Genomic DNA, 23,316 nt, shown 5'->3' with positions numbered 1-23,316 from the left:
CGACATTCCTGGCCAATATAACGTGCCACCCTAAGCGTGTTATCAACATCCAAATGTGCTGTATGAAGTTTTTCGATTAATTGATTACGAAGGTTCTTCGGTACTGAAATGCGATCAGATTTGAAAATTACTCCCTGATCTTGCGCGTACGCCAAAGGGATTCGCCGTGAATTTTGCGTGCAGACAGAACAAGTTTTAAATCTTCATAGCTTAACATATTCACTTTAGCTCCCATGTCTACCGTGCTGTGCCGTTATTCCGTTCACCTAAGACAATGCACTATGTCTAAAAGCTCTAAAAAATAGCCGTTTAGTATTTTGAAGCTGCAATTTCGCTACATAGTGTCATTTTCTATATACAATTGAAAATAAAATATGTTGGGATGCATCCATAGACTTAGGCTCCACTAGTGAAAACAAAATTGACCAATTATGTGGTCCTAATTCCAATCATCTGAAATGGCATTGTTCCTAATTCTGTTCATTTGTGTTCCTAATTCCAATCACCCGAAAAACATTTGATTTCTTTTCCGATTTTGGCAACAACCTCGAAAATATTTTTTTTAATACTTTTTAGAGCTAAAACCTTTTTATTAATATGTAATAGGATAAACAATACCAAAAGTGAATGTCATTAAGGTTTATATGCGTATTATGGACTCTGTACGAATAGTGGACAATTTCACTGAAATAATGAACCACCACTCATATTACCGCTCATTGCCAAAAATTTCTATTGTAACTTATCTGCTCTTTTTATTCACGTTTTCCATGTCTCTATTCACACTACCCCAATCTAACCAGCCCACCGTAGAATGTCGTATTTTTTGGTATTCTCACTGATTTTGTCGTCGACAAGCTGACTCACACCGTTGTACATAGCTATTAAGCGAAGCTAGCTGTTGCAACCGTTTTTATCACAATGCAACCGATTTTATCATTTTCCGTCTTTCTGCTGTATTCCCGTATAGATAATATAATAAAATATATAATTTTTCCGACTGTTCGGCCACATTGAGAGTTGACGTAAAGTCAATGTCAACTTCTCTCCACGAACAGCCTAGATAGCCGTGTGGTGTCGGCAGCTGGTTATCTGGCTAAGAATAACATTACGGATTGCCTGTTCCAGTGGTAAAAGTCCACCATACAGGTGACCCCTAATTTTCGGTGTGATGCGGCTTTATGCTTAGGGTCTGTTCACAAATTACGTAACGCAAAAATTTGAGTTTTTGACCCCCTCCCTCCCCCTCGTAACAAAAAGTAACAATTTTGGTACCCCTCCCTCCCCTATATAACGCGTAACTGTGAAAATTTTAAAGGCAGGTTTTTTTTTCTTCTGAAGCGTGTGGGTTTTGGTATTTTTTAACACTGTGAGAATAGGAACGGCACATGATAAAAAAAAACCAAGGATATCAAGAATGCAGCTAGTAGAAATAAAAATAGAATTTGCGACCATGACCATTCAAATAGTTTAGCGGGACTGTTCTGTCGAGAAATACAATATTTGCTTGGTGTTTTTACGCATATCAGTCCCGCTATATGCATAATTTTGTTAATGACTAAAATGATAACGAAAGACATATCATTTTTAAATTAAACTGTTAACGTGATTGTGCTAACACAATTGCTTAGAATGAAAACTCTCTGGGTTGCCTCTATTATTTTTGGCTTGGTTTGGGAGATCTAATCATGAAATACAATACCAATAAAAGCGTCGTTCCCGAAGTCGTTCCATAAAATAATATAATCTGTAGAAATCGTAAATATTCATCGTGAGACAAAAATGCCCTGAAATTAAGCAACAATTATTCAAACAAAACTCGCTGTCTTTAAGAATTAAAAAAAAAATGCGTCAAGTAGCCTGCTCCGAGAGAAAAAGTATAAAACTACAAAGACTAACATGGGACAATTATGGGTAGTGTGGTAGCGAAGATGACAGGTTGATGCGTATTTGTCGTCTTGATCAAGACATGTCAGCAATTACTTCAATGAGTGATTAAAAAAACATTTAAAATATTTTTTTATATTCGCGTTATGCGTAACATTTGGTAGTACCCACCCCATCCCCCACCTTTTAGTGTAACAAAGAATAACGCAAGTTGGACATCCCCCACCCCCCAAAAGCGTTACGTAATTTGTGAACAGACCCTTACCGTGCCTACGAATGAATGGTTAGGGGGGTCTAATAAGAACCTAACCGCAAACGGAGCCTGTGAAGCACCAGGGCCCCCTTCACAGTATTTTAGCCCTCGCTGCGCTAACCGGAGCTATGGCGTAGTTGACTTTTTACTTCTCCGAGACAATCGGCTACTCTTATTCAACCTCATCGTGAGGTTAAATAAGAGTAGGGTTATGAATATGTGTTTTAATTAGTTTTCAACAAATTGTCACCTATGTATATGGATTCGCATTATGCGTTTTTTACAATGTGCTTTGTGTATGTTACCTATATGGATTCGCTTTATGCGTTTTTTCACAGTGTACTCTGTGTCTCGTCCTTGACGTTCGGCTTCGGCTACTCTTGTTCAATCTCAACGTGAGGTTAAATAAGAGTGGGGTTATGAATAAGTGTTTTACTTAGTTTTCAACAAATTGTCACCTATATGGATTCGCATTATGCGTTTTTCACAGTGCACTCTGTGTTTCGTCTTTGACATTCGGCTTTGGCTACTCTTGTTCAATCTCAACGTGAGTGTGGGGTTATAAATATGTGTTTTACTTAGTTTTTCAACAAACTTCCACCTATATGGATTCGCATTATGCATTTTTTTTTACAATGTACTTTGTGTTTGTCACCTATATGGATTCGCATTATGCGTTTTTTTTTACAATGTACTTTGTGTTTGTCACCTATATGGATTCGTATTATGCGTTTTTCAAAGTGTAATCTGTGTTTCGTCTTTGATGTTTGGCTTCAGCTACTCTTGTTTAATCTCAACGTGAGGTTAAATAAGAGTGGGGTTATGAATATGTGTTTTACTTAGTTTTCAACAAATTGTCACCTATATGGATTCGCATTATGCGTTTTGCCTTTCTCGTACAACTAAGTTGTACCGAAAGGCTATCATTTCACTCCGAAAACGAACTTTTTATATAAGCCTCTGAGACCCATAGTATTATATACCAATCGACTCAGCTCGACGAGCTGAGTACATGTCTGTCTGTCCGTGTGTATGTGTGTGTATGTGTGTGCGTATGTGTGTGCACAAAAGCTATAAAAAACATTAGACAACTTTTCGTATAGAAATATTTAACCGATTTTCTCGCAACAAGTTTCATTCGACAGGGGACAAAGCCTTGTTGATCACTATTGAATTTTATAACGATCGGTCATTGCGTTTAAAAGTTATGAAGAAAATGATACATCGGACCATACAAACCCCATATAAGGTTGGTGTCTTAACTAAATGCGAGAAAGGCACCACCAACGCTAGGTGGATTAATCTGGGTTTTTTTATAATGTACTTTGTGTATGTTACCTATATGGATTCGCATTATGCGTTTTTCACAGTGCACTCTGTGTTTCGTCTTTGACGTTCGTCCCTTGTTACGTCCTCTGTGTTTTTGTGACACCTCTCTTTAGTCCCTAGCTGAATGCGTGTGAGTCTACATAATTGGCTTTCCTATAAATGGTTCCATTCTCATTTCCGACTTCACTTCCTCTTCCTTTACCCTTCCTTCCTCACTTCCTTTTCTGTCAGGTAAATGATGAGAAAGGCCAGTGAAGGCGATGGCACAAATCTCCCAAATTGAGGGGACGTGCCTCCTGAGCCGACGTTCTGATACCTGATACCTGATTGTTGTTTCCAATTGACGCGAATTTGTCTAGCGATTAATATCAGAACTCTGCGCGGGGCTAGTTATGAAGTTCCTAAGATCTTTGAAATTGGACGTTCGATGATTCACCTTTTAATGATCTTCAACGCTCACCAATGGAAGCCTATTGAGTAGAGCGAATCACTTGGTAAGACAACAATGAGCGTCGTTACGATGCGCTGATAGAAGAAGCCATTCAAGCATTCTAAAAATGAAGGCATCTATGAGTCTGGAACTCTAGCACACTGAATTGGAGGCGTTGATACTTTCTCTCGACTATCTTATCACTTTGAAAGAAGAGCGAATAAAGCAGAAGGCATGATGTGGTAAGCAAAAATCGTAGCTTACATAGACACCTCACCACGGCTTGGCTTGTTAGACGGTGTTGCTCATTGTTTATCGCAGCAACGATCGCTCCTACTCGTTGTTTGGCATCCATCTGAGCGAGCCAGTTCACTCATTGGCTATAAAGAATGTGCACAGCAAAAAGTAGTCACCGAAAATTGCTCAACACAATTTTGTCAGTGCACACAAAGTTAATACCAACACGATAATATGAAGATAAATGTATGTGTTAAATGGTAAAAATGTCATTTCCAATATGCCTTTGTTTTTCTGAAAAATGGCGTCGAATCGATGACACGTGTGCGAACTCATTTTGCACAGAAGGTGGAAAATCCGGGTATACACTTTTGGCGACATTACAAAGTAGTTGAATATCGCTAAAACCGGGATAACTGTTTTATACCTCGATGCAAAGGGGAGGATTCGCAGAACATTTTAAGCAGAAAAAAATTGTCATAGTTCCAAATAAATTTCTCGTATGGGAAGCAATATGTGACTGCGGTCTCAGAAGCGACATTTCCGTCACAATCGGTATAATAAATTCACAAAATGACGTTGATGAATGTCTGAATAAACGACTCTTGCCGTTTATTCGGAAACATTAAGGTACAGCTCTGTTCTGGCCAGGTCTAGCATCTTGTGTCTACGGAAAACTGGCTCAAAACTGGTACGCTGCTGATAGCGTTAATATTGTCCCAAAGGAACCCAACCCCCCAAATTCGCCGGAGTTTCATCCGATCGCAAAGTACTGGGCCCTGGTTAAAAGGAATCTATGAGAAACAAATATTTTAACAAATGATGGGAAAAGCTTCAGACGTAACTGGCAAAAGGCTGCCAAATTAGTGGTGGATGTTACCGTGCAAAAGCTCATGAATGGTGTCAAGAGAAAAATACGGGCATTTGCATACAAATCATCAAATGCACTAAATTAATTAAGTATTACAATTATACTTTGATTCTCTATGAAATTAACATTATGTTGTTAATTTTTCTTTAAATTCCTTTCTGTCACACTATGATTCCGGTGACCACTTTTTGCTGTGCACATTCTTTAGATGCTACGATTTGAATAGATCACACTTCCAATGCCTGCTCTCGAGTGTTCTGTTTGTGATGGAGAAGTTTCAGAAGTGGAGTAATTCTAGCTGCTTCGATAGGCGAGTGATAAGTCACATGTGGTTTTATTATTATTTATTCAGCCTAAGGCCGGAGTGGCCTCTGCAGTACATAATAGTCATCTCCGTCCACTGCTGTACGTTACCAGTCACGCGGTTTACGGAGGGTCCGTAAATAGTCTTCCACCTGATCAATCCACCTTGATCGTTGTACACCTCGCCTTCTTGTGCCCGTCGGATCGTTGTAGAGAACCATTTTTACTCCATGTGCGCGTTGTTCCTCCACAAGCATTGTCCAGATCTCGAGTCCAAGGAGGACTACCGCCACCGGTTTAATGAGGGCGGTACAGCGCCGAACTCTATTCGATCGGAGTGTTTTTTGGCGTCCAAGGTACGTACGCTTTCCTGCCACGTTGAGTCTCCAAATTTGTCGGCTGATATCGTTTTCGGAGGTCAAGTGAGCCCAAGGACACCCGATTCTGTTTTTACACGGATTTTTTTTACACGGCCGTGTAAAAAAAATCCCATACAAAATTTTTGCAAAGTTGCTCTATTTTGCATGATTCGTCGAGAAAACATGAAACTTTTTTTACACGGATTTTCGAATTTTGAACTGACATATTCCTGGGTTGAGTGCTAGGAGACCGATTAGTGCAAAGGGATTTGGTTTTAGTGAGTCGCTTGAGTAATGTGCAGAATGCAGATTTCCGTTACCATTTTCTAAAGCAATGAAATGTCTTATGCCTTGCGATATTTTTTTCCCATAATGTCAGCGAAAATTGTGCACAGAACTTTATTCTTAATCACACCGACCACAAGAAAGTTTGCCTCCATCAAAATCCATTATATAAGAATTCGAAATTTGTAGCACATTTAGTCATCGTGTATCCGTTGGATCGCTATTTGATTTACATAGTGAATTATGATAAAAAAAGCTTTTTTGGTGGACTAAAATTTATATGAGATATCGGATTGAAGTCAGCACTTCAATGGACTACAATGTAAACGTTATTTTCATCACCACATTTTTTGTAAGGACGTGGACGACGCTATAGTTAATTTTAAATATTATTTATTATCAAATTTGTATTATGAAATTGGCTAATTAGGTACATCGTTTGATTACCATTCTTGGGTTTGTTTCCATTTTATTTGAACTACAATCTCTGAGTTATGAATAATATCGACTAAAATAAATACTCCCCCTAAACAATTAGAAAATTCCCATAAGAAAATAGAAAATTGCCAATAAAGAAATCAGGGTATGAGCAATAAATACACAGAAAAAACAAACGTTGTTTCATCAAATAGAATGCACTTTGTGTTTAAAAAGTGCATTTTTTTTCTTTAAAATAAAAGTAAAATATTTTACAGTGACAGTGATCTACTTGTTCTGAAAGTCATTCTCTCCGATCCAGATTGTAAATTTAAAAGTTCTTCTTTTCAATACAACAATTGTAGAACTGTCAAATCGGTGCACCAAACACTTACTTCTTTTGACATCGCAGGGACATTGGTATAATAAGTGACAAGAACCTTTTTTTTTATTAATATTTTTAGTAGCAACTATGCTGGAAATAATCTGAAGTATTAAGCATTTTGTTTCAATGAGCTTATGAAAAATTCGACAAAATAAGGCATTAATAAACATAAATAAACAAATATATATGAAAAAATCAGCAAACGGAAATGCTATTTTAAAATATTTCAGTTCGTTCAAATTACACATGTAAAGCATTTGCGTGACATATTTATTTTGAACTGTTATAACGATTTGCTTCGGCACGGCACGGCAAATGCTGGGTAAAGCGTACCATTGGTACTTCGCGTACCTGAAGGAATAAAATAGACCCCATCTCGCGGTCCTTAGCCTCTTACCCAGCAACTCCTATCCCTACCTCCCCGCGGTGCTGGCCGGGATACGAGCAACCTTAGGGAAGATCGGGTAACCAACCCCGGTGGGAACTATGGTCGTATGCTGACAGGAAGGGGGGAGTTTGCTCCTCTTCGAGGTGCAAATCTTATTGAGCGTCTGTTCTCCATGTCAGGATCGGCTCACAACAGCGTCTGTTCTCCATGTTAGGGGCGGCTGATCATCGTCCGAGTGCCAGCGAGGGACTCTAAGTGAAACTGTGCACCATGGTCCACCGGAAATAAGGAGGAATGGTCCTCCGGAAATTTGGGGGTTTGGTGTCAGGCCCTGCAAGCCAGCCTTTAAAAAATCATAAGCAACGAACAATCAACAAGAGAGTACGGACCGGAACCATCGGCGAAGACCACTGCGACGAAAAGGGACTAGCGATTGGAAACTCGGTTCGTGGAACTGCAAATCTCTCAACTTCATCGGGAGCACACGCATACTCGCCGATGTGCTCAAGGACCGTGGATTCGGCATCGTAGCGCTGCAGGAGGTTTGTTGGAAGGGATCAATGGTGCGAACGTTTAGAGGTAATCATACCATCTACCAGAGCTGCGGCAACACACACGAGCTGGGAACAGCTTTCATAGTGATGGGCGATATGCAAAGGCGCGTGATCGAGTGGTGGCCGATTAACGAGAGAATGTGCAGGTTGAGGATCAAAGGCCGGTTCTTCAACTTCAGCATAATCAACGTCCATAGCCCACACTCCGGAAGCACTGATGATGATAAAGACGCATTCTACGCGCAGCTGGAACGTGAGTACGACAGCTGCCCAAGCCACGACGTCAAAATCATCATAGGAGATTTGAACGCTCAGGTTGGCCAAGAGGAGGAGTTTAGACCGACTATTGGAAAGTTCAGCGCTCACCGGCTGACGAACGAAAACGGCCTACGACTAATTGATTTCGCCGCCTCCAAGAATATGGCCATTCGTAGCACCTACTTCCAACACAGCCTCCCGTATCGGTACACCTGGAGATCACCACTGCAGACAGAATCACAAATCGACCACGTTCTGATTGATGGACGGCACTTCTCCGACATTATCGACGTCAGGACATATCGTGGCGCTAACATCGACTCGGACCACTATCTGGTGATGGTTAAACTGCGCCCAAAACTATCCGTCATCAACAATGTTCGGTACCGACGACCGCCGCGGTACGACCTAGAGCGACTGAAGCAACCTGATGTCGCCACTGCATACGCGCAGCATCTCGAGGCAGCGTTGCCGGAAGAGGGTGAGCTCGATGGGGCCCCTCTTGAGGACTGCTGGAGTACAGTTAAAGCAGCCATTAACGACGCAGCGGAGAACAACGTCGGGTATATGGGTCGAAGTCGACGGAACGATTGGTTCGACGAAGAGTGCAGACAGATTCTGGAGGAGAAAGACGCAGCGCGGGCGGTCGCGCTGCAGCAAGGTACCCGGCAGAACGTGGAACATTATAGACGGAAGCGGGGACAGCAGACCCGCATTTTGCAGGGGAAAAACGCCCCTGGAAGAAGCGGAGTGTGAGGAGATGGAACAGCTGTGCCGTTCTCAAGATACACGCAAGTTCTATCAGAAGCTCAACGCATCCCGCAAAGGCTTCGTGCCGCGAGCCGAAATGTGCCGGGATAAGGATGGGAGCATCTTGACGGACGAACGTGTGGTGATTGAAAGGTGGAAGCAGCACTACGAGGAACATCTGAATGGCGCTGAGAGTACAGGCAGTGAAAGTCAAGGCAGCGGAGGAGATGACTACGTCAGTTCAGCGGACGATGGAAGCCAACCAGCCCCCACCTTGAGGGAAGTTAAGGATGCCATTCAACAGCTAAAGACCAGTAAAGCAGCTGGTAAGGATGGTATCGGAGCTGAGCTCATCAAGATGGGCCCGGAAAAGCTGGCCACTTGCCTGCACATACTGATAGTCAGAATCTGGGAAACCGAACAGCTACCGGAGGAGTGGAAGGAAGGGGTTATATGCCCCATCTACAAGAAAGGCGACAAACTGGAGTGTGAGAACTTTCGAGCGATCACCATCCTTAATGCCGCCTACAAAGTGATATCCCAGATCATCTTCCGTCGTCTGTCACCATTAGTGAACGAGTTCGTGGGAAGTTATCAAGCCGGCTTCGTTGACGGCCGCTCGACAACGGACCAGATCTTTACTGTACGGCAAATCCTTCAAAAATGCCGTGAATACCAGGTCCCAACGCACCATGTGTTCGTTGATTTCAAGGCGGCATACGACAGTATAGACCGCGTAGAGCTATGGAAAATTATGGACGAGAACAGCTTCCCTGGGAAGCTTACCAGACTGATCAAAGCAACGGTGGATGGTGTGCAAAACTGTGTGAAGATTTCGGGCGAACACTCCAGTTCGTTCGAATCGCGCCGGGGACTAAGACAAGGTGATGGACTTTCGTGCCTGTTGTTCAACATTGCGCTAGAAGGTGTCATGCGGAGAGCCGGGTGTAACAGCCGGGGTACGATTTTCAACAGATCCAGTCAATTTATTTGCTTCGCGGATGACATGGACATTGTCGGCCGAACATTTGCAAAGGTGGCAGAACTGTACACCCGCCTGAAACGTGAAGCAACAAAAGTTGGACTGGTGGTGAATGCGTCAAAGACAAAGTACATGCTTGTGGGTGGAACCGAGCGCGACAGGGTCCGCCTGGGAAGCAGTGTTACGATAGACGGGGATACCTTCGAGGTGGTCGAGGAATTCGTCTACCTCGGATCCTTGCTAACGGCTGACAACAACGTTAGTCGTGAAATACGAAGGCGCATCATCTGTGGAAGTCGGGCCTACTACGGGCTCCAGAAGAAACTGCGGTCGAAAAGATTCGCCACCGCACCAAATGTGTCATGTACAAGACGTTAATAAGACCGGTAGTCCTCTACGGACATGAAACATGGACAATGCTCGAGGAGGACTTGCAAGCACTCGGAGTATTCGAGAGACGGGTGCTTAGGACCATCTTTGGCGGTGTGCAAGAAGACGGTGTGTGGCGGCGAAGAATGAACCATGAGCTCGCCCAACTCTACGGCGAACCCAGTATCCAGAAGGTAGCTAAAGCCGGAAGGGTACGATGGGCAGGACATGTTGCAAGAATGCCGGACAGCAACCCTGCAAAGATGGTGTTCGCTTCCGATCCGGCAGGTACGAGACGGCGTGGAGCGCAGCGAGCGAGATGGGCAGACCAGGTGCAGAACGACTTGGCGAGCGTGGGGCGTATCCGAGGATGGAGAGATGCGGCCTCGAACCGTGCATTGTGGCGTCAAATTGTTGATTCAGTGTTATCTGTTTAGATGTTAACTAAATAAATGAATGAACGATTTGCTTCACTGGCAAAGTTAGGATTGGTCACGGCTTGACATCAATTCTACCTTGACCAACAAATCTAAAAGTTTTGGATTTAATTTTATCAATAATGGTTCATTAATTAAAATTATTAATTTTTCATTTAAATATTATTTATTTTTGATTTAGTTATTTTGGTTTTTGGTCTTTAGCACATTCCCATAGTTCGGACGGAACAGCATTTCTTTTTCTCGGCGGTTTTGTTATGATTTCGCATCCTTCGATTTGCTTCGATTGTGATAAAAGAAATCTCATCGCGATCGCGAGTGTTCAACCGTTGCTACCCGCGAAAAAAGTGGAAGCCGCTATATTGCAAATTGGTCACTAGGCCGATCGTTCCTGTGGACAAGTGTCCTTGAACCGTTTCTGGGAGCAGTACGTACAACAGGAACGAATAAATCGCTTGTTGGTCGGCGTAGATGGCATAAAAGATCAACCTTTTTCCTGTCCCAGATTGGCGCAGACGAGCTGCAAAGGACCGAGGGCCGCCATGACCAACCCGCAGGTGAAACGTTACGCATTTGAAGTGGGACTGGATACGTTCGATAAATATATGGTCTATGCGGAAAGTCCAGTGTCGATTAACAAACTCCGTAGGATGTTTTGGATGTGCCCAAATTGGCCTCTTGACGATGCGCTGGTCCTCTGGAGGAAGGGGTTTTCCGCTGTCAGTACAGCATACGAAACCTTCGGTGGATTTTAGTTTAATCGAAACAAGCGAAGATGGAAATAGAGTGATCATCCGACGTTCAAATGAAGCTCCGTAGGATGTTTTGGATGTGCTCATATTGCCCTCTTGACGATGCGCTTTAGGAACGAGCATCAGCAGCAAATGCTGTCTACTTCTAGTTGGTCTACTTCGTTCGTAGTTGTTTCCAGCATCCTTGAGCCAATTGTTTTGGCTAAATTGAACGAATGTCGCTGAATATAGGTAAGTCTTTTCATAAGAATGGATTTCAAGGAATTAAGCAGTAATGAATACTAGCTAATTCAATTAAAAGTTGTTCCATGAAAAATCCAGAAAAATTGATAGCTAGAATGAATTTCCTTTCTTTTTTATAGCTAACCGACAGGATGATTATTCTGCAATGCCAACAGATTGCTACGATGCACACCATCACCATGGCCACCGGCTGGATCCTGGGCTGAACTAGAAAAAAGGCCACCGTGCTGCTAGAGGTGCTGCTGCTTGCATCTTCGGTGTAGAAAAAATCCAAAAATAATGCAATAAAAAGTATAAGTTTATTATTGCGATTTGTTTATTTGCTTTTAAAATGGAGGGATAAAGGTGGATAAAGGGTACGAGCAAGGGTACGAGTCTTTTCTGAATGACAGTTCGACAATTTAGTTTTGAATGTTCAAACTTTTAATTTTAGAGCGACATGTCACTTTTGAACCATGGTTGTTGCAAAAGTTGACGTATACTTTTATTTTGAACCTACACGGACAGATAAATCAACCCAAACTTTGAGTTCAATATACGCACTATTGAGAATATCGCTGAAAAAATTTACCCAAATTTGGGTAGTTTTCCCTTTCTTTCCCATGATTGCTATCAAAACTAGAGCAAGATGCAAACACCTCACCGAGGTTGCTTAGCCCAATAACCCAAATTTGAGTAAATTCAATATTCTCTATTTTGGGTTTATCAAGGTTCGCTTTGGATAAATTAAACTCAGCTTTGGGTAAATTGTTTACATGGGATTGAAGGCAAACTACCTAGTGCCAGAAAAGTCATTTTACTCAAATTTGGGTTATTGGCCCAAACCACGGTTTTGAGTGCAAACAACCCACTTTTGGGTAGTTTCGGTTTTCAGTGTATGCAACTCTCTACGAAAAAGAACCAACGCAACTTTTTAAAATTACCAATGGTTTTTTTAATTTTATTAATGATTTTTCTTTCTGTGTAAATATAAAATCTCCACAAATAAAACAAAATTTCCATAAACAATTAAAAATTTTCCACAAAACAAAAATAAATAAGCACTTTCAAAAGCAAAAATTGCAATTATAAAAGAAGAATTTTCCATAAAAAAAATTAAATGTTCCACAAAAAAAAATACAAAATTTCCATAAATAAATCAATATTAGCAATAAACAATTACAAAATTTTCCACAAAATAATTTTTTTTTTTCCATAACAAAATAAAATTTTCACGAAATGATCAATAAAAGCAATAAAAAATAAGAAAACTTCCATAAAGAATTATAAAAAGCAATCAAACTGTGCTTTTTTTCCATACATGCCCCTTCTTTAAAAGCGTTTGAAGTTCATGTAAAATTTCATCGGCTTCATTGCTTTCTTGTATTTTTATGGAAATTTCCTTTTTTTATTGCTCTTTATCGATTATTTTGTGGGAAGTTTTAATTTTTTATGGAAAAAATATTTATTTTGTGTAAAATTTTGTTATTGTTCTAATATTGATTTATTTATGGAAATTTTGTATTTTTTTCGTGGAACATTTTCATTTCTTTATGGAAAATTCTTCTTTTATAATTGCTATTTTTGCTTTTAAAAGTGCTTATTTATTTTTGTTTTGTGGAAAGTTCTTAATAGTTTATGGAAATTTTGTTTTATTTGTGGAAATTTTATAATTATTTATTGCATACCCTGATTTTTTTATTGGCAATTTCCTAATTGTTTATGGAAAATTTCTAATTTTAAATTGAAATTTTATTTAGCTGCCATTATGATACACCTGCATCACTCAAATACACTTCACATACTTTGTAGTACATATTCTAAGTATTTAGCTTCAATCATTCAAACAAAAAAAAATTGAAATTTTGTATGAAATTTTTTCCCGTTTTTGGCAACATCCCCATTTTGGCAACATTAAAATCCGGTCGTGTTGCCAAAATCGGGAAGGGACTGTATTTCCTTAGTATAGCCAAGTTGACTGTTTTTTCGTTTGTTTCACTTACCATTCGAGATATATTCAACATGAACATTGGTGCTAGCTGCCCAGTTGCATTAGGTACCACAGAAAGGACAGATACAGAACCTTATCGGAGTTTTACACCTTATCCTCAACGTAGTTTTGACTAGAGCCTGGATACTAGGCCTTTAATTCTGACCTAAACCTTCCAAAACAATGTCTTTGTTTGTTTGGAATTGTTTCGTTCAATTTGAATATTCTTTAAACTTCCGGTTTTTAAAGTACCGGATAACCCTACTTCTACGAAGTATTCACGGATTTCAGTAAAACATAGTTGCAGCTCAGAGAAGGCAGTTTTTTTAAATAGAAATTCGCCAAGAATTTTCCGGATAAAGCTTTTAAACAAGAACGCCGCAATTATGGATTATGCTGTTTAAAACTGTCCGTATTCTCCGGAAACCCTTTCTTAACATTGTCCAGCATTCACTTTATATAGTCGGGCCGCCACCAAACCGGACCGCGCGATTGAGCGAGTCGCGACAATTTGAAATATTTCATTAGTAGTGCGCATCATGCACGCATGGATGTACTATCATGCGCACTAATCAGAAATGAGTTGCGACGTCTGATAACTGCAGATATTTCATTTTATTGAAAACAAATTTTCGATTTTCTACTATACACTAGAGTGGGGCGTCATGGTCATTTTTTAAAATCAATGGTTTTTCGAACTCATTCTGGGTCCTGAACAACTGTGCAGAATTAGGGACCGATTGGTTGCTTCCTCGCTTTCCGCATTGCGTTTGAAGTTTGTTTGGAAATTAGTATGGGAGAACGTATATTTATGCATTTCTTCTACTAGAGGTTTCAGTTTATCGTAAATCAAGGGGCACATTACGTTAAAGTATAACCCAAAGAATGCTGAAAAACTTTGCTGAAGAAGGCACGTTGCTGGAACGTCCACAAAAAAAGTTATAACGCTTCGAAGATTGAGTATTCACACCATATGCAAAAAATCATTTATTCTGCCAGCACTGCCGAACTACGTGGGGCAATAATTTAACTGAGTGTTATTTCAAAATTATTGATTTTATAGTACTTTGGAGCTAATGGGAGATATTCGGAATGCATTCACAAAGTAAAAATTCCGACTAGAAGGAAAATGGGTTTTGCCCTCTGACAATTACAGGTTGTCCGGTAGTGCTGGCAGAAACATTGATTTCTTGCATATGGTTAAAACAATCATTTTCGAAACGTAATAACATTTTTTGTAGACCTCCCAGCTGCGTACCTTCTTCAGCAAAGTCTTTCGGCATCTTCCAGGCTATATGCTAACGTATTGAGTCACGTGATTGATGATAAATTGAAGCCGCTAAGAGTAAAAATGTAAAAAAGTACGTTTTCCCATACTAATCTCCATGTAATTTTAAAACGCGATGCGGCATGCGAGGTCGCAACCAATCGAGCCCATATTTGGCACAGTTGATTGGGGTCCCAAAACGATTCAGAAAAACCTTGATCTCACTTGATCGGATGAAGTTTGCGTTTTCCCATACAACTGCGCCCCACTCTACTATACACAGAATAAATCATCATTAAATCATTAACTGAAAAAAACTGTATTTTCCCGGCACGAGTTGAAAAAGGTCTCGAGTAGAGTCGTTAACGGAATAACTTTTCAAAAGGACCTAAGTAACATTTTTTTCATGAATTAATTTGAATAGCGCAATCAACAGAACAACATGAAAGATTTTGATTGCAGTACTCAAATTAAATCATGAAAAAAATGTTACTTAGGTCCTTTTGAAAAGTTAAGCGAGAATTCCTTTCGGTCTGCCTGCTTGCGGGATAGAATTTCAAATGTTCACCATTCATATGGCTTCATGTACGATGTACCTTTTCTTGCTCATAGATTATATTCTCAAACACGGAATTTTCGGTATCCATCCTCTAAACCCAATGAACGGAATAAGGAACAAGGAGATTTGGATGTACCCTTATTCCGGTCAAGATATTTTTCACTTCTCAGCATTTTCTATCGGGAAAATACAGGCAACAATTTGGTAATACGCTATAATGTTACCTGTTTTGTCTTGTTATGCTGCTGTGTTTGAAATTCAGGGCAAATTTCCACTTAAAAATGCTTAAATATTATGAAAGACGTTCTTAGCAAGTGGGCTAATGAAAACAGTCAAAATGGCGCTCGTAGTGACGACAGGTGACGACCAACAAATTTTGTTTAAATTTTCACTAATAAGGCCGATACACATATTTAAAATCCATTTTGTCTCCCCCCCTCGGATTTTTTTTTTGCCAAAAAATGATATTTTGAGGGGGCAACAAAATAAAATTCGGATAATTTTGAGGATTTTCAAAACATTCTTTAACAAATCCGAGGAGTTTTTTGATTTTTTTCATTTTTATATTTATTTTTTATTATCCACCCCCTTGACCTTTCGGATACTAGTAGGACAAAAAGTCAATTAAATATTTGTAACGGCCTAATAGCTAAAAATGACGCTGGTTTTCATTTCATTTCATGCATACATAACCATAGAAAAGTACAAGGATATTTTTCTGTTGTTTTTAGACATAAACTCTTCATTATTTATCATTTTGTCTTGCGTGAACGGAATTAGGCGCTGATTGGAATAAGGGCACAGCACGGTACCCGTGTTTCCACCCGAAAATTTTGATCTCTGGTAAGGAACAGATGGGCCACCTCAACGTGTACAGCTTGAACAAGTTGAAGAAAGGTTTGGCATACGGAGTATACTTTAAAAAGTCTTTGATGGAAACATGTTTGTATTGTCCCAAAGGAAAACAGTTCCATCTATACCTTTTCCTAAGAAAAGTCGGCGAGTGAACAAAGTCCTGGAACTAGGTCACACCGACGCTTGTGGTCCCATGGAGTCATAATGAGGAAGTAGATATTACGTGTCATTTATTTATGACAAGACGCGGAGGGTATCGTCACTTTCTCGAGCAGAAGTCCGGAATCGAGTTGTTGAAAGCATTCAACCAGATCCATAGCCTCGCCGAAAGGCAGAAGGGATGCAACTTAAAACCATTCAAAGTGACAACTGTAAGTTATTTATCTGTAAAGGGCCGAATAGAAAGTAGGAAGGCCGTGGGAATTGATCAACCACAAGTAACAACGAAATACGTCAACCAGGATTACGATCCCGAGATTACGGCTCCAGTACAACGGCCACGTCTGGAGAATGGAATGCCTGTTGTTGAAACCGGTGATGAACAAATTGAGTCTAGAGCCGATGGCGAACCAATACGGAATATTTGATGCAAATTGATACCAGCGGTGTCAAAGATTCCCTGCAAGATTTAGACGAGACAGGTTACGTGAAAATCATAATGGGCTTTCCTCGCGACAACCTGCGACATTCTGCATATACCCCGTGATACGCGAGGTGTTGAGGCAGCCACTCGTAATCCCACGTAAGCATAAAGATACCTCACAGATTCATCCGAGCTTACCGCTCAGGTGGACCAACTCGGTCCTTATGCTACGTGGTAAGGCCTGAAAGTGACCATATATTTGTCCATGTGTTCCGATGATCCTAATAATTCCGATAATGACCGATCACATACTTTTTGATTCTGTTTCCAGCTTTTGCAACCCCTCCCGGAGAATCGGTTCGACTTTAAGGAGATAATTGCCAATGCATTCTTCCACACGATCGACTGGAGCGAGGTGAAACGACGGGGCCAGATCTGATCTGCTGCAATCATTTACGATGACGAACGTACTAACTGTAAGACAGGCGGAATCCAACCGACAGACTACTATGGAACAAAGTATAGTGCATTAGTGTTTAGCAAATAGTAACTTATGAGAGTTTCGAATGTTTTTGCGTTATCGGATGTAGAATAAAATGAATGTTTACAAACAAATGGCGGATTAAACTTACTTTTTATCTCACATTTTCCAATATATTTTCATCCTTCACATTGTAAATGTTACAATTAACAGCTTAGCTAGCCACCGGCTCCACGACTTCAGCAAGTTCCAGCGTTGGCTTGTTCTTGGGTTCGCTGCGTGGTGTGCTGTACATGATTTCGTCCTTGGGCTCCACCACAGACACATTGTCCGGCAGGGGCTTCTTCGGTCCGATCTTGCCATTTGGATCCCATGGCAACATGATCTTGACCTTGATTCCGAGCACTCCCTGACGCAGCAGAACGTGACGGGTGGCCGTATCGACGTACTCGTTGCACGGATCTCCGGAGTGGATCATCAGACCGTCGACGAACTTCATCGATTTGGCACGCTGACCACGCAGTTTGCCAGATACGACCACTTCGCAACCCTTGGCGCCCGATTCCATGATGAAACGGAGCACACCGTAGCAGGCACGACGGACGGCCAACCCTCCAATCAGCTTGTAACGGAGGGATTCAGCCTGGGCGATGGCGCACAGACCACGGGTGGCGACCTTCTCGGCGTACAGCTCGACCGTTCCCGGGGCGAATCCGAATCTGGAAACGAACAATAATTGAAACTATTTATTAACGTTATCATAAATTTAAAAATTCTGAGCTCACCTCTTCTGGACCACAGCGGTCAGCTCACGGATGCGACGTCCCTTCTCTCCCAGCACGTTCTGGGTGCGGGTGGCCATGATGATGATTTCGGTACGGGTCGGAGTTACGCGTACCTCCACGCCGGAGTAGCCATCTTCGGCCAGTTCACGAGTCAGGAACTCGTTCAGTTCAGCGCGGAACATGCCATTGGCAACGAACTGTTTAGAAGAGAACATTTATTTTAGTTCGTTATTTAGTCTTTATGTTTGTGTTGATCATGTACATGGACAAATCGCTGGTTGGATCCCCTCCCCCATGCCTTCACTGACTACCCACTTCTGCGCCCGATGACAAAATATTGTTCATCCAGACGAAAAACCCAACGTTGTTACAGTACTATCAAATCATAAAGCGCGAGCCAACTGAGAAAACTTGATTGAGTGATGTTCCCGCGATGGTTCGCATAGCAATATTACCTAACATATGATTACAGTTTATAAACCAACAAGATTCTCTTGTAAATTATTCGACTTCGGCCGTCGCGTTTACTCTGGCTTTGCCCTTATAGTGTCTTATATGAACTATTTGTACCAAAGTGGCTACCAAGTCCTTTGCTTGGCACCCTTAACTTTCATTCGCAGTATTCTGCTTTGGTTTTCAGGCCGATCACTTAAAGTCGAGTCAAGTACGAGTCACTGAAGACGACCTTACTGTTGAGGTCGAAATACGTATCTGTCAAGGAACAATCAAGTGATGGAATTAAATGGGAAGGTACAAACTCGTCTTATGACAAGTGAAGACATTCCACTAAACAGCTCAAAATAATTTTCTTTACATAAATCTATATTTTATAGTCGATTTGGCGTTTCAAGAAAAAGAAGCAGAATGTCGCGCATTCGAAAAAATAGTACGGGAAAGGATAGGAAGACAATTTTAAAACACTTCTTAAAAATTCTACAAGTAATTTTATTAAAAACAATTATCAGCGCAAGTTTAGAATTCTTTTGCACTGCGTGATAGACGTATAGTTTAGATGTAAAAATTTAAGTTTTGATGTTTTGTTTTATTCACAGTATTAAAAATTTCCATCCCCGTACTAAATTAACTTCTAACTAAATTACTTCTAGAATTTTTGAGAAGTCTTTTAAAATTTTCTTCTCATCGTTTGCTGTGCTAATTTTTCGAATGCGCAATGTTCAGCTTCTTCTTTTTTTGCAACGCAAATCGCCAATCCGATTCTAATTTAAGTAAAAATCAATTGCAGTGGTGTACTAAATAAACGCCATATCCTAATTCCTGTAGGAAATCCTTCTCTGAATCAAAACAAAATTATGCTACAACTTATGGTCCCTCCAGACCACTGTGTAGTTGGTTTAGCATCGAGTCCTGTTCAAGGTTAGGTTTTTCCTGTAAACACTGTTTAGCTTTTCGAAACATTAGCCCTGGAATTTAGGTAATTCTCAATTACGCCAGTGCTTATTCCACAAACACGGTTCACATTTCTAGTCTTGAATGCTCTCAACCCGTAGAACGATATCCACATCAAGCAGCTTTCTCAGCGACACCCGCCCACCCTTTCAAACATCCATCGTCTTCGTTTATTATAGCCACAGAATCTGTTCGTAATTATTCACAAAATTTCTCCAAATTCCCGAGCCGAATTACACTAAATTATTACTAGAATCACACCGGCGGGTCCCTACACTGTCCAGCACCAACCAAAACACCAAAAAGTTATCATTACCCGGCGTTTTTTCGACACAGAGTTGTACATTTTGTACAGACCACAACTTTAGCAAAACGTGGTAGAAGCAGAAAAGAAAGATGTCAGGCCGAACAAGAACCGATCGCGAACAAAAAGAGCAAAAAAACGAACAAGAAACTTTGCGATTCGTAAAAACGCAGCAACTGACAGCAGACAGCTGTCAAAGTGACCGCACACAACGCATGTCAACCTCAACTGCAGGAAAAACGGGACCCACCAACAAGTCCGACAAACTAATGTTGCAAAAGTTAACTAAATGTTCAAAAGACAAAATTGACAGAGACATTCACGTCAATAAATCTGCATGTCGTTGCCACCTGAACATTTAATAACTGTTACATTTTAATTGAACACGTACTTCCAACACTTATTTAAGTAAAACTTGTGTGCCCGGTGGATTTCACCTGAAAAGTCACGTTGAACTTAAGGGATGTTCACGGGAGAATCTATAGGAATTCGCAGAGCAGAAATAAAAACGCGTCCGTTTGTTGTGGTTTGTTTGATACGAATGAAAATACACGTTTATTTATATTTAGGCAACTACAAGTTAATTTGAATTCATCAGTTACACTGAACAACACTCCCCCTTAACTGAGAATTTAAGAAATCCCAAAAACTGGCATTAGTTGTCCAGCGACCGGCTTGGTCAGCGCATCTGCCTTCTGGTCACCCGACATAATGTACTTCACCTCTATGGTGCGGTTCTCCAACTGTTCTCTGACGAAATGATGACGCACATCAATGTGTTTACTTCTCGGTGAATAACCAATCTCCTTTTCTGCAAGACATATCGCACTACGGTTATCACAGTGGATAGTTATCGGTTCCTTTCTGCCAAGCAACGCTGAACGAAAACCGCGCCACCATAGTGCCTCCTGTGATGCTGCTGACAAAGCCATGTACTCGGCCTCCATAGTAGAGAGCGCAACAGTCGGCTGCTTTCGGCTACTCCACGAAACCGATCCATCCCCGAACTGAAATAGATATCCTGTGACCGAGCGTCTCGAATCTTGATCATTCCCCCAGTCCGCATCACTGAATCCTTCGAACGATGCATTGTCCTTCTTCCGAAACACCAATCCTTTTGATTTAGTACCTTGAAGATATCTTAGAATACGCTTGGCTGCTGTCCAGTGCGTTTCACCCGGATTACTGCAAAAACTGCTCACTGCGTTCACTGAGTATGCGATGTCCGGACGAGTACACTGAGCTAAGAACTGCAACCCCCCTACTAGCTCTCGGTAAGGTACATTTTGCATCCTTTCCTTCTCCTGTTCTGTTTTTGGACTCATTGCTTTCGTAAGCCGTAGGTTCACTTCGGCAGGCGTCGATGTTGGGTTGCAGTCCACCATATTGAACCTCTGAAGTAGCTCCTCAGTATACCGCTGTTGATCCAATCCGATAGCGCCACCCTTTCTAGTGATCCTCATTCCAAGAACTTGCCGAGCTTCACCCAAATCCTTCATACGGAACTTCGTTGAAAGTTCATATTTCACATTTTCGAGGTAATCCAGATCGTTTGAGAACAACAGCATGTCGTCCACGTAAACTGCAATTATGATGATTCGTTTACCGTCCGTTTTGAAATAAACACAAGGATCATAACTAGATCGCTTCATCCCGATCCGTTTCAGTTGCGTGTCCAATTTGACGTTCCATACACGACTGGCTTGCTTTAAGCCATACAGCGCCTTTCTCAGTCGACAAACTTTCTCCGGACCACTCTGTACAAACCCCTCAGGCTGTTCCATAAAAATTTCTTCGTCAGACAGGTCTCCTTGCAAAAAGGCGGTGACTGCATCCATCTGATGGATCTGCAAACCTAGCTGAGCTGCCATAGCCACCAGATACCGGATACTAGAATATCTTACTACAGGAGAATACGTCTCATTGTAATCTACTCCCTTCACTTGAGAAAAACCTTTTATTACAAGGCGAGCTTTGTGCCTGTCCAATGATCCGTCAGAGTTCATTTTCTTTTTCAGCACCCACTTGCATTTCAAAGCCTTGCGTCCCTGCGGTAGGGTGGTCAACTCCCAGGTGTTGTTCGACATCAGCGCCTCGAATTCAGATTCCATAGCACGCTTCCACAGCTGTCTCTCCTCGGACATCATCGCTTCATGAAAAGACTGTGACTCGCTAGCACAAACATCCACCGCTGTTCCCTGAGACACGGGTGATCTTTTAGGAATAATACTGTACGTTAAGTCATAATCGTGATACTTGCCTGAATTCTGCGCTCCTGTTCACTGCGCTTGATCTCGAGTGGATCTACAGATTGTGAAGGAGCGCGACGGTCTCTGCTGAAGTTGATTCTAGCGATTCGGTTGCGCTAACGTACAACGGTTCGTTACCATCGTCGTTGTCGGCCTCTGCAACATCGTCTGATTCACTGCTATCCCCATCGCTATCTTCGGAAATATCTGCAGCAACTGCTTCCTGTCTTTCAACCTCCTCTTCGTTTGGTCCGTCACTAGTCAGTATCGGATCTATCATTCTTTGGCTTTCTGGAAACACCTCCTTTAGATTTTGCTCGCAATAATGCTTTTCTTCGCTGAGGAAAACTACATCTCGAACAACTTTCACCAATTTCGTTCTCGGTAAGTACACTCGATATCCTTTTGACTGATAGGCCACGCCAACGAAGATTCCTGGTTCGGACTTGGCATCCCATTTTCGTCTACGTTGCTTAGGGATGTGGCACATTACCTTCGTGCCAAACACTTTCAGCCCCTGAAAGATCTGGTCGCTTCCCAGTGTAGTCCTCCTCTGGTGTCATCGGAACGACTTTTGTTGGTGAACGGTTTATCAAAACACTGCCATTGCTGTAGCCTCCGCCCAGAAACTCTTATCCAAAATTGCATCCGAAAGTAAACAACGTGCTTTTCTACGACGGTCCTGTTCATGCGCTCCGCCAGACCGTTCTGCTCAGGATTGTATGGAACTGTCGTTTCGTGACGAATACCGCTGCTGCGTAAGAACCGCTTCATCTCGTTGTTCACATATTCACTGCCATTATCAGTTCGAAGTGTTTTAATCCTCTTCCCGGTTTGATTCTCCATCAGCGCTTTGTACTCTTGGAAGCATTCAAGTACCTCCGTTTTCGACGTGAGAAAATACACGACCACCTTCCGACTGGCATCATCGATTAACGACAGAAAATACTTGCTTCCTCCTATCGATTCCTGCTCCATCGGGCCACACAGATCCGAGTGAACTAGCTCCAGTAACTCGGTCGCTCTTGTGCCCTCGTTGTTGAATGGCTTGCGAAAATGTTTGCCTTCCAAACATGTGACACAAGTGGGAATTGTTTCATTATCGAAATTGACACCATCTGCCAACCTTCGGAGCTTCTTCAAACTCTTCTCGTTTAAATGCCCCATTCTACGGTGCCACAGAGTGATGTCATCGTTTGATCTTGCAGCGTATGATGTTTGTTTGTTTGCCAAACACAGCTTGTACAAACCCCCTTTCTCCTGACCAACGGCTACCAGTTGTCCACTGTCAGCTCTCACCTCACAAGCAACATTTGTGAAATTTACGGTGTATCCTTTTCTACAAATTGCACTCACCGAAAGAAGGTT

At 41.5% G+C, this 23,316-nt stretch overlaps 2 protein-coding genes and 1 long non-coding RNA gene across 3 annotated transcripts in view; 2 read left to right on the top strand and 1 right to left on the bottom strand.

The window, feature by feature from the left end:
• LOC134223566 (ribosomal protein S6 kinase delta-1) overlaps positions 1 to 17,337 on the top strand; it is a 36,418-nt gene extending 19,081 nt beyond the window's left edge. Inside the window, exon 5 of the mRNA XM_062702747.1 lies at positions 17,054 to 17,337. Coding sequence (XP_062558731.1) covers positions 17,054 to 17,161 — 108 coding nt within the window. The 3' untranslated portion in view covers positions 17,162 to 17,337. The remainder of the gene's footprint in view (positions 1 to 17,053) is intronic.
• On the top strand, positions 10,451 to 11,800 carry LOC134220263 (uncharacterized). Its single transcript, XR_009981824.1, has 2 exons — positions 10,451 to 11,477; positions 11,609 to 11,800. It is a non-coding gene; the product is annotated as an uncharacterized LOC134220263 (long non-coding RNA).
• LOC134223567 (small ribosomal subunit protein uS3-like) lies at positions 17,338 to 19,858 on the bottom strand. The gene is made up of 3 exons (XM_062702748.1): positions 19,712 to 19,858; positions 17,989 to 18,185; positions 17,338 to 17,922 (listed from the first exon to the last, which is right to left on the bottom strand). The coding sequence occupies exons 1-3, from the start codon at positions 19,739 to 19,741 to the stop codon at positions 17,418 to 17,420; spliced, it is 732 nt and encodes a 243-aa protein (XP_062558732.1). The 5' UTR covers positions 19,742 to 19,858; the 3' UTR covers positions 17,338 to 17,417.
• Positions 19,859 to 23,316: the final 3,458 nt, after the last annotated feature.

This window comes from Armigeres subalbatus, chromosome 3 (genome assembly GCF_024139115.2).
Source record: "Armigeres subalbatus isolate Guangzhou_Male chromosome 3, GZ_Asu_2, whole genome shotgun sequence".
Lineage (NCBI taxonomy): Eukaryota > Metazoa > Arthropoda > Insecta > Diptera > Culicidae > Armigeres > Armigeres subalbatus.
The sequence above is the reverse complement of the archived record's forward strand: the minus strand, read 5'-3'. Positions and strand labels throughout refer to the sequence as shown.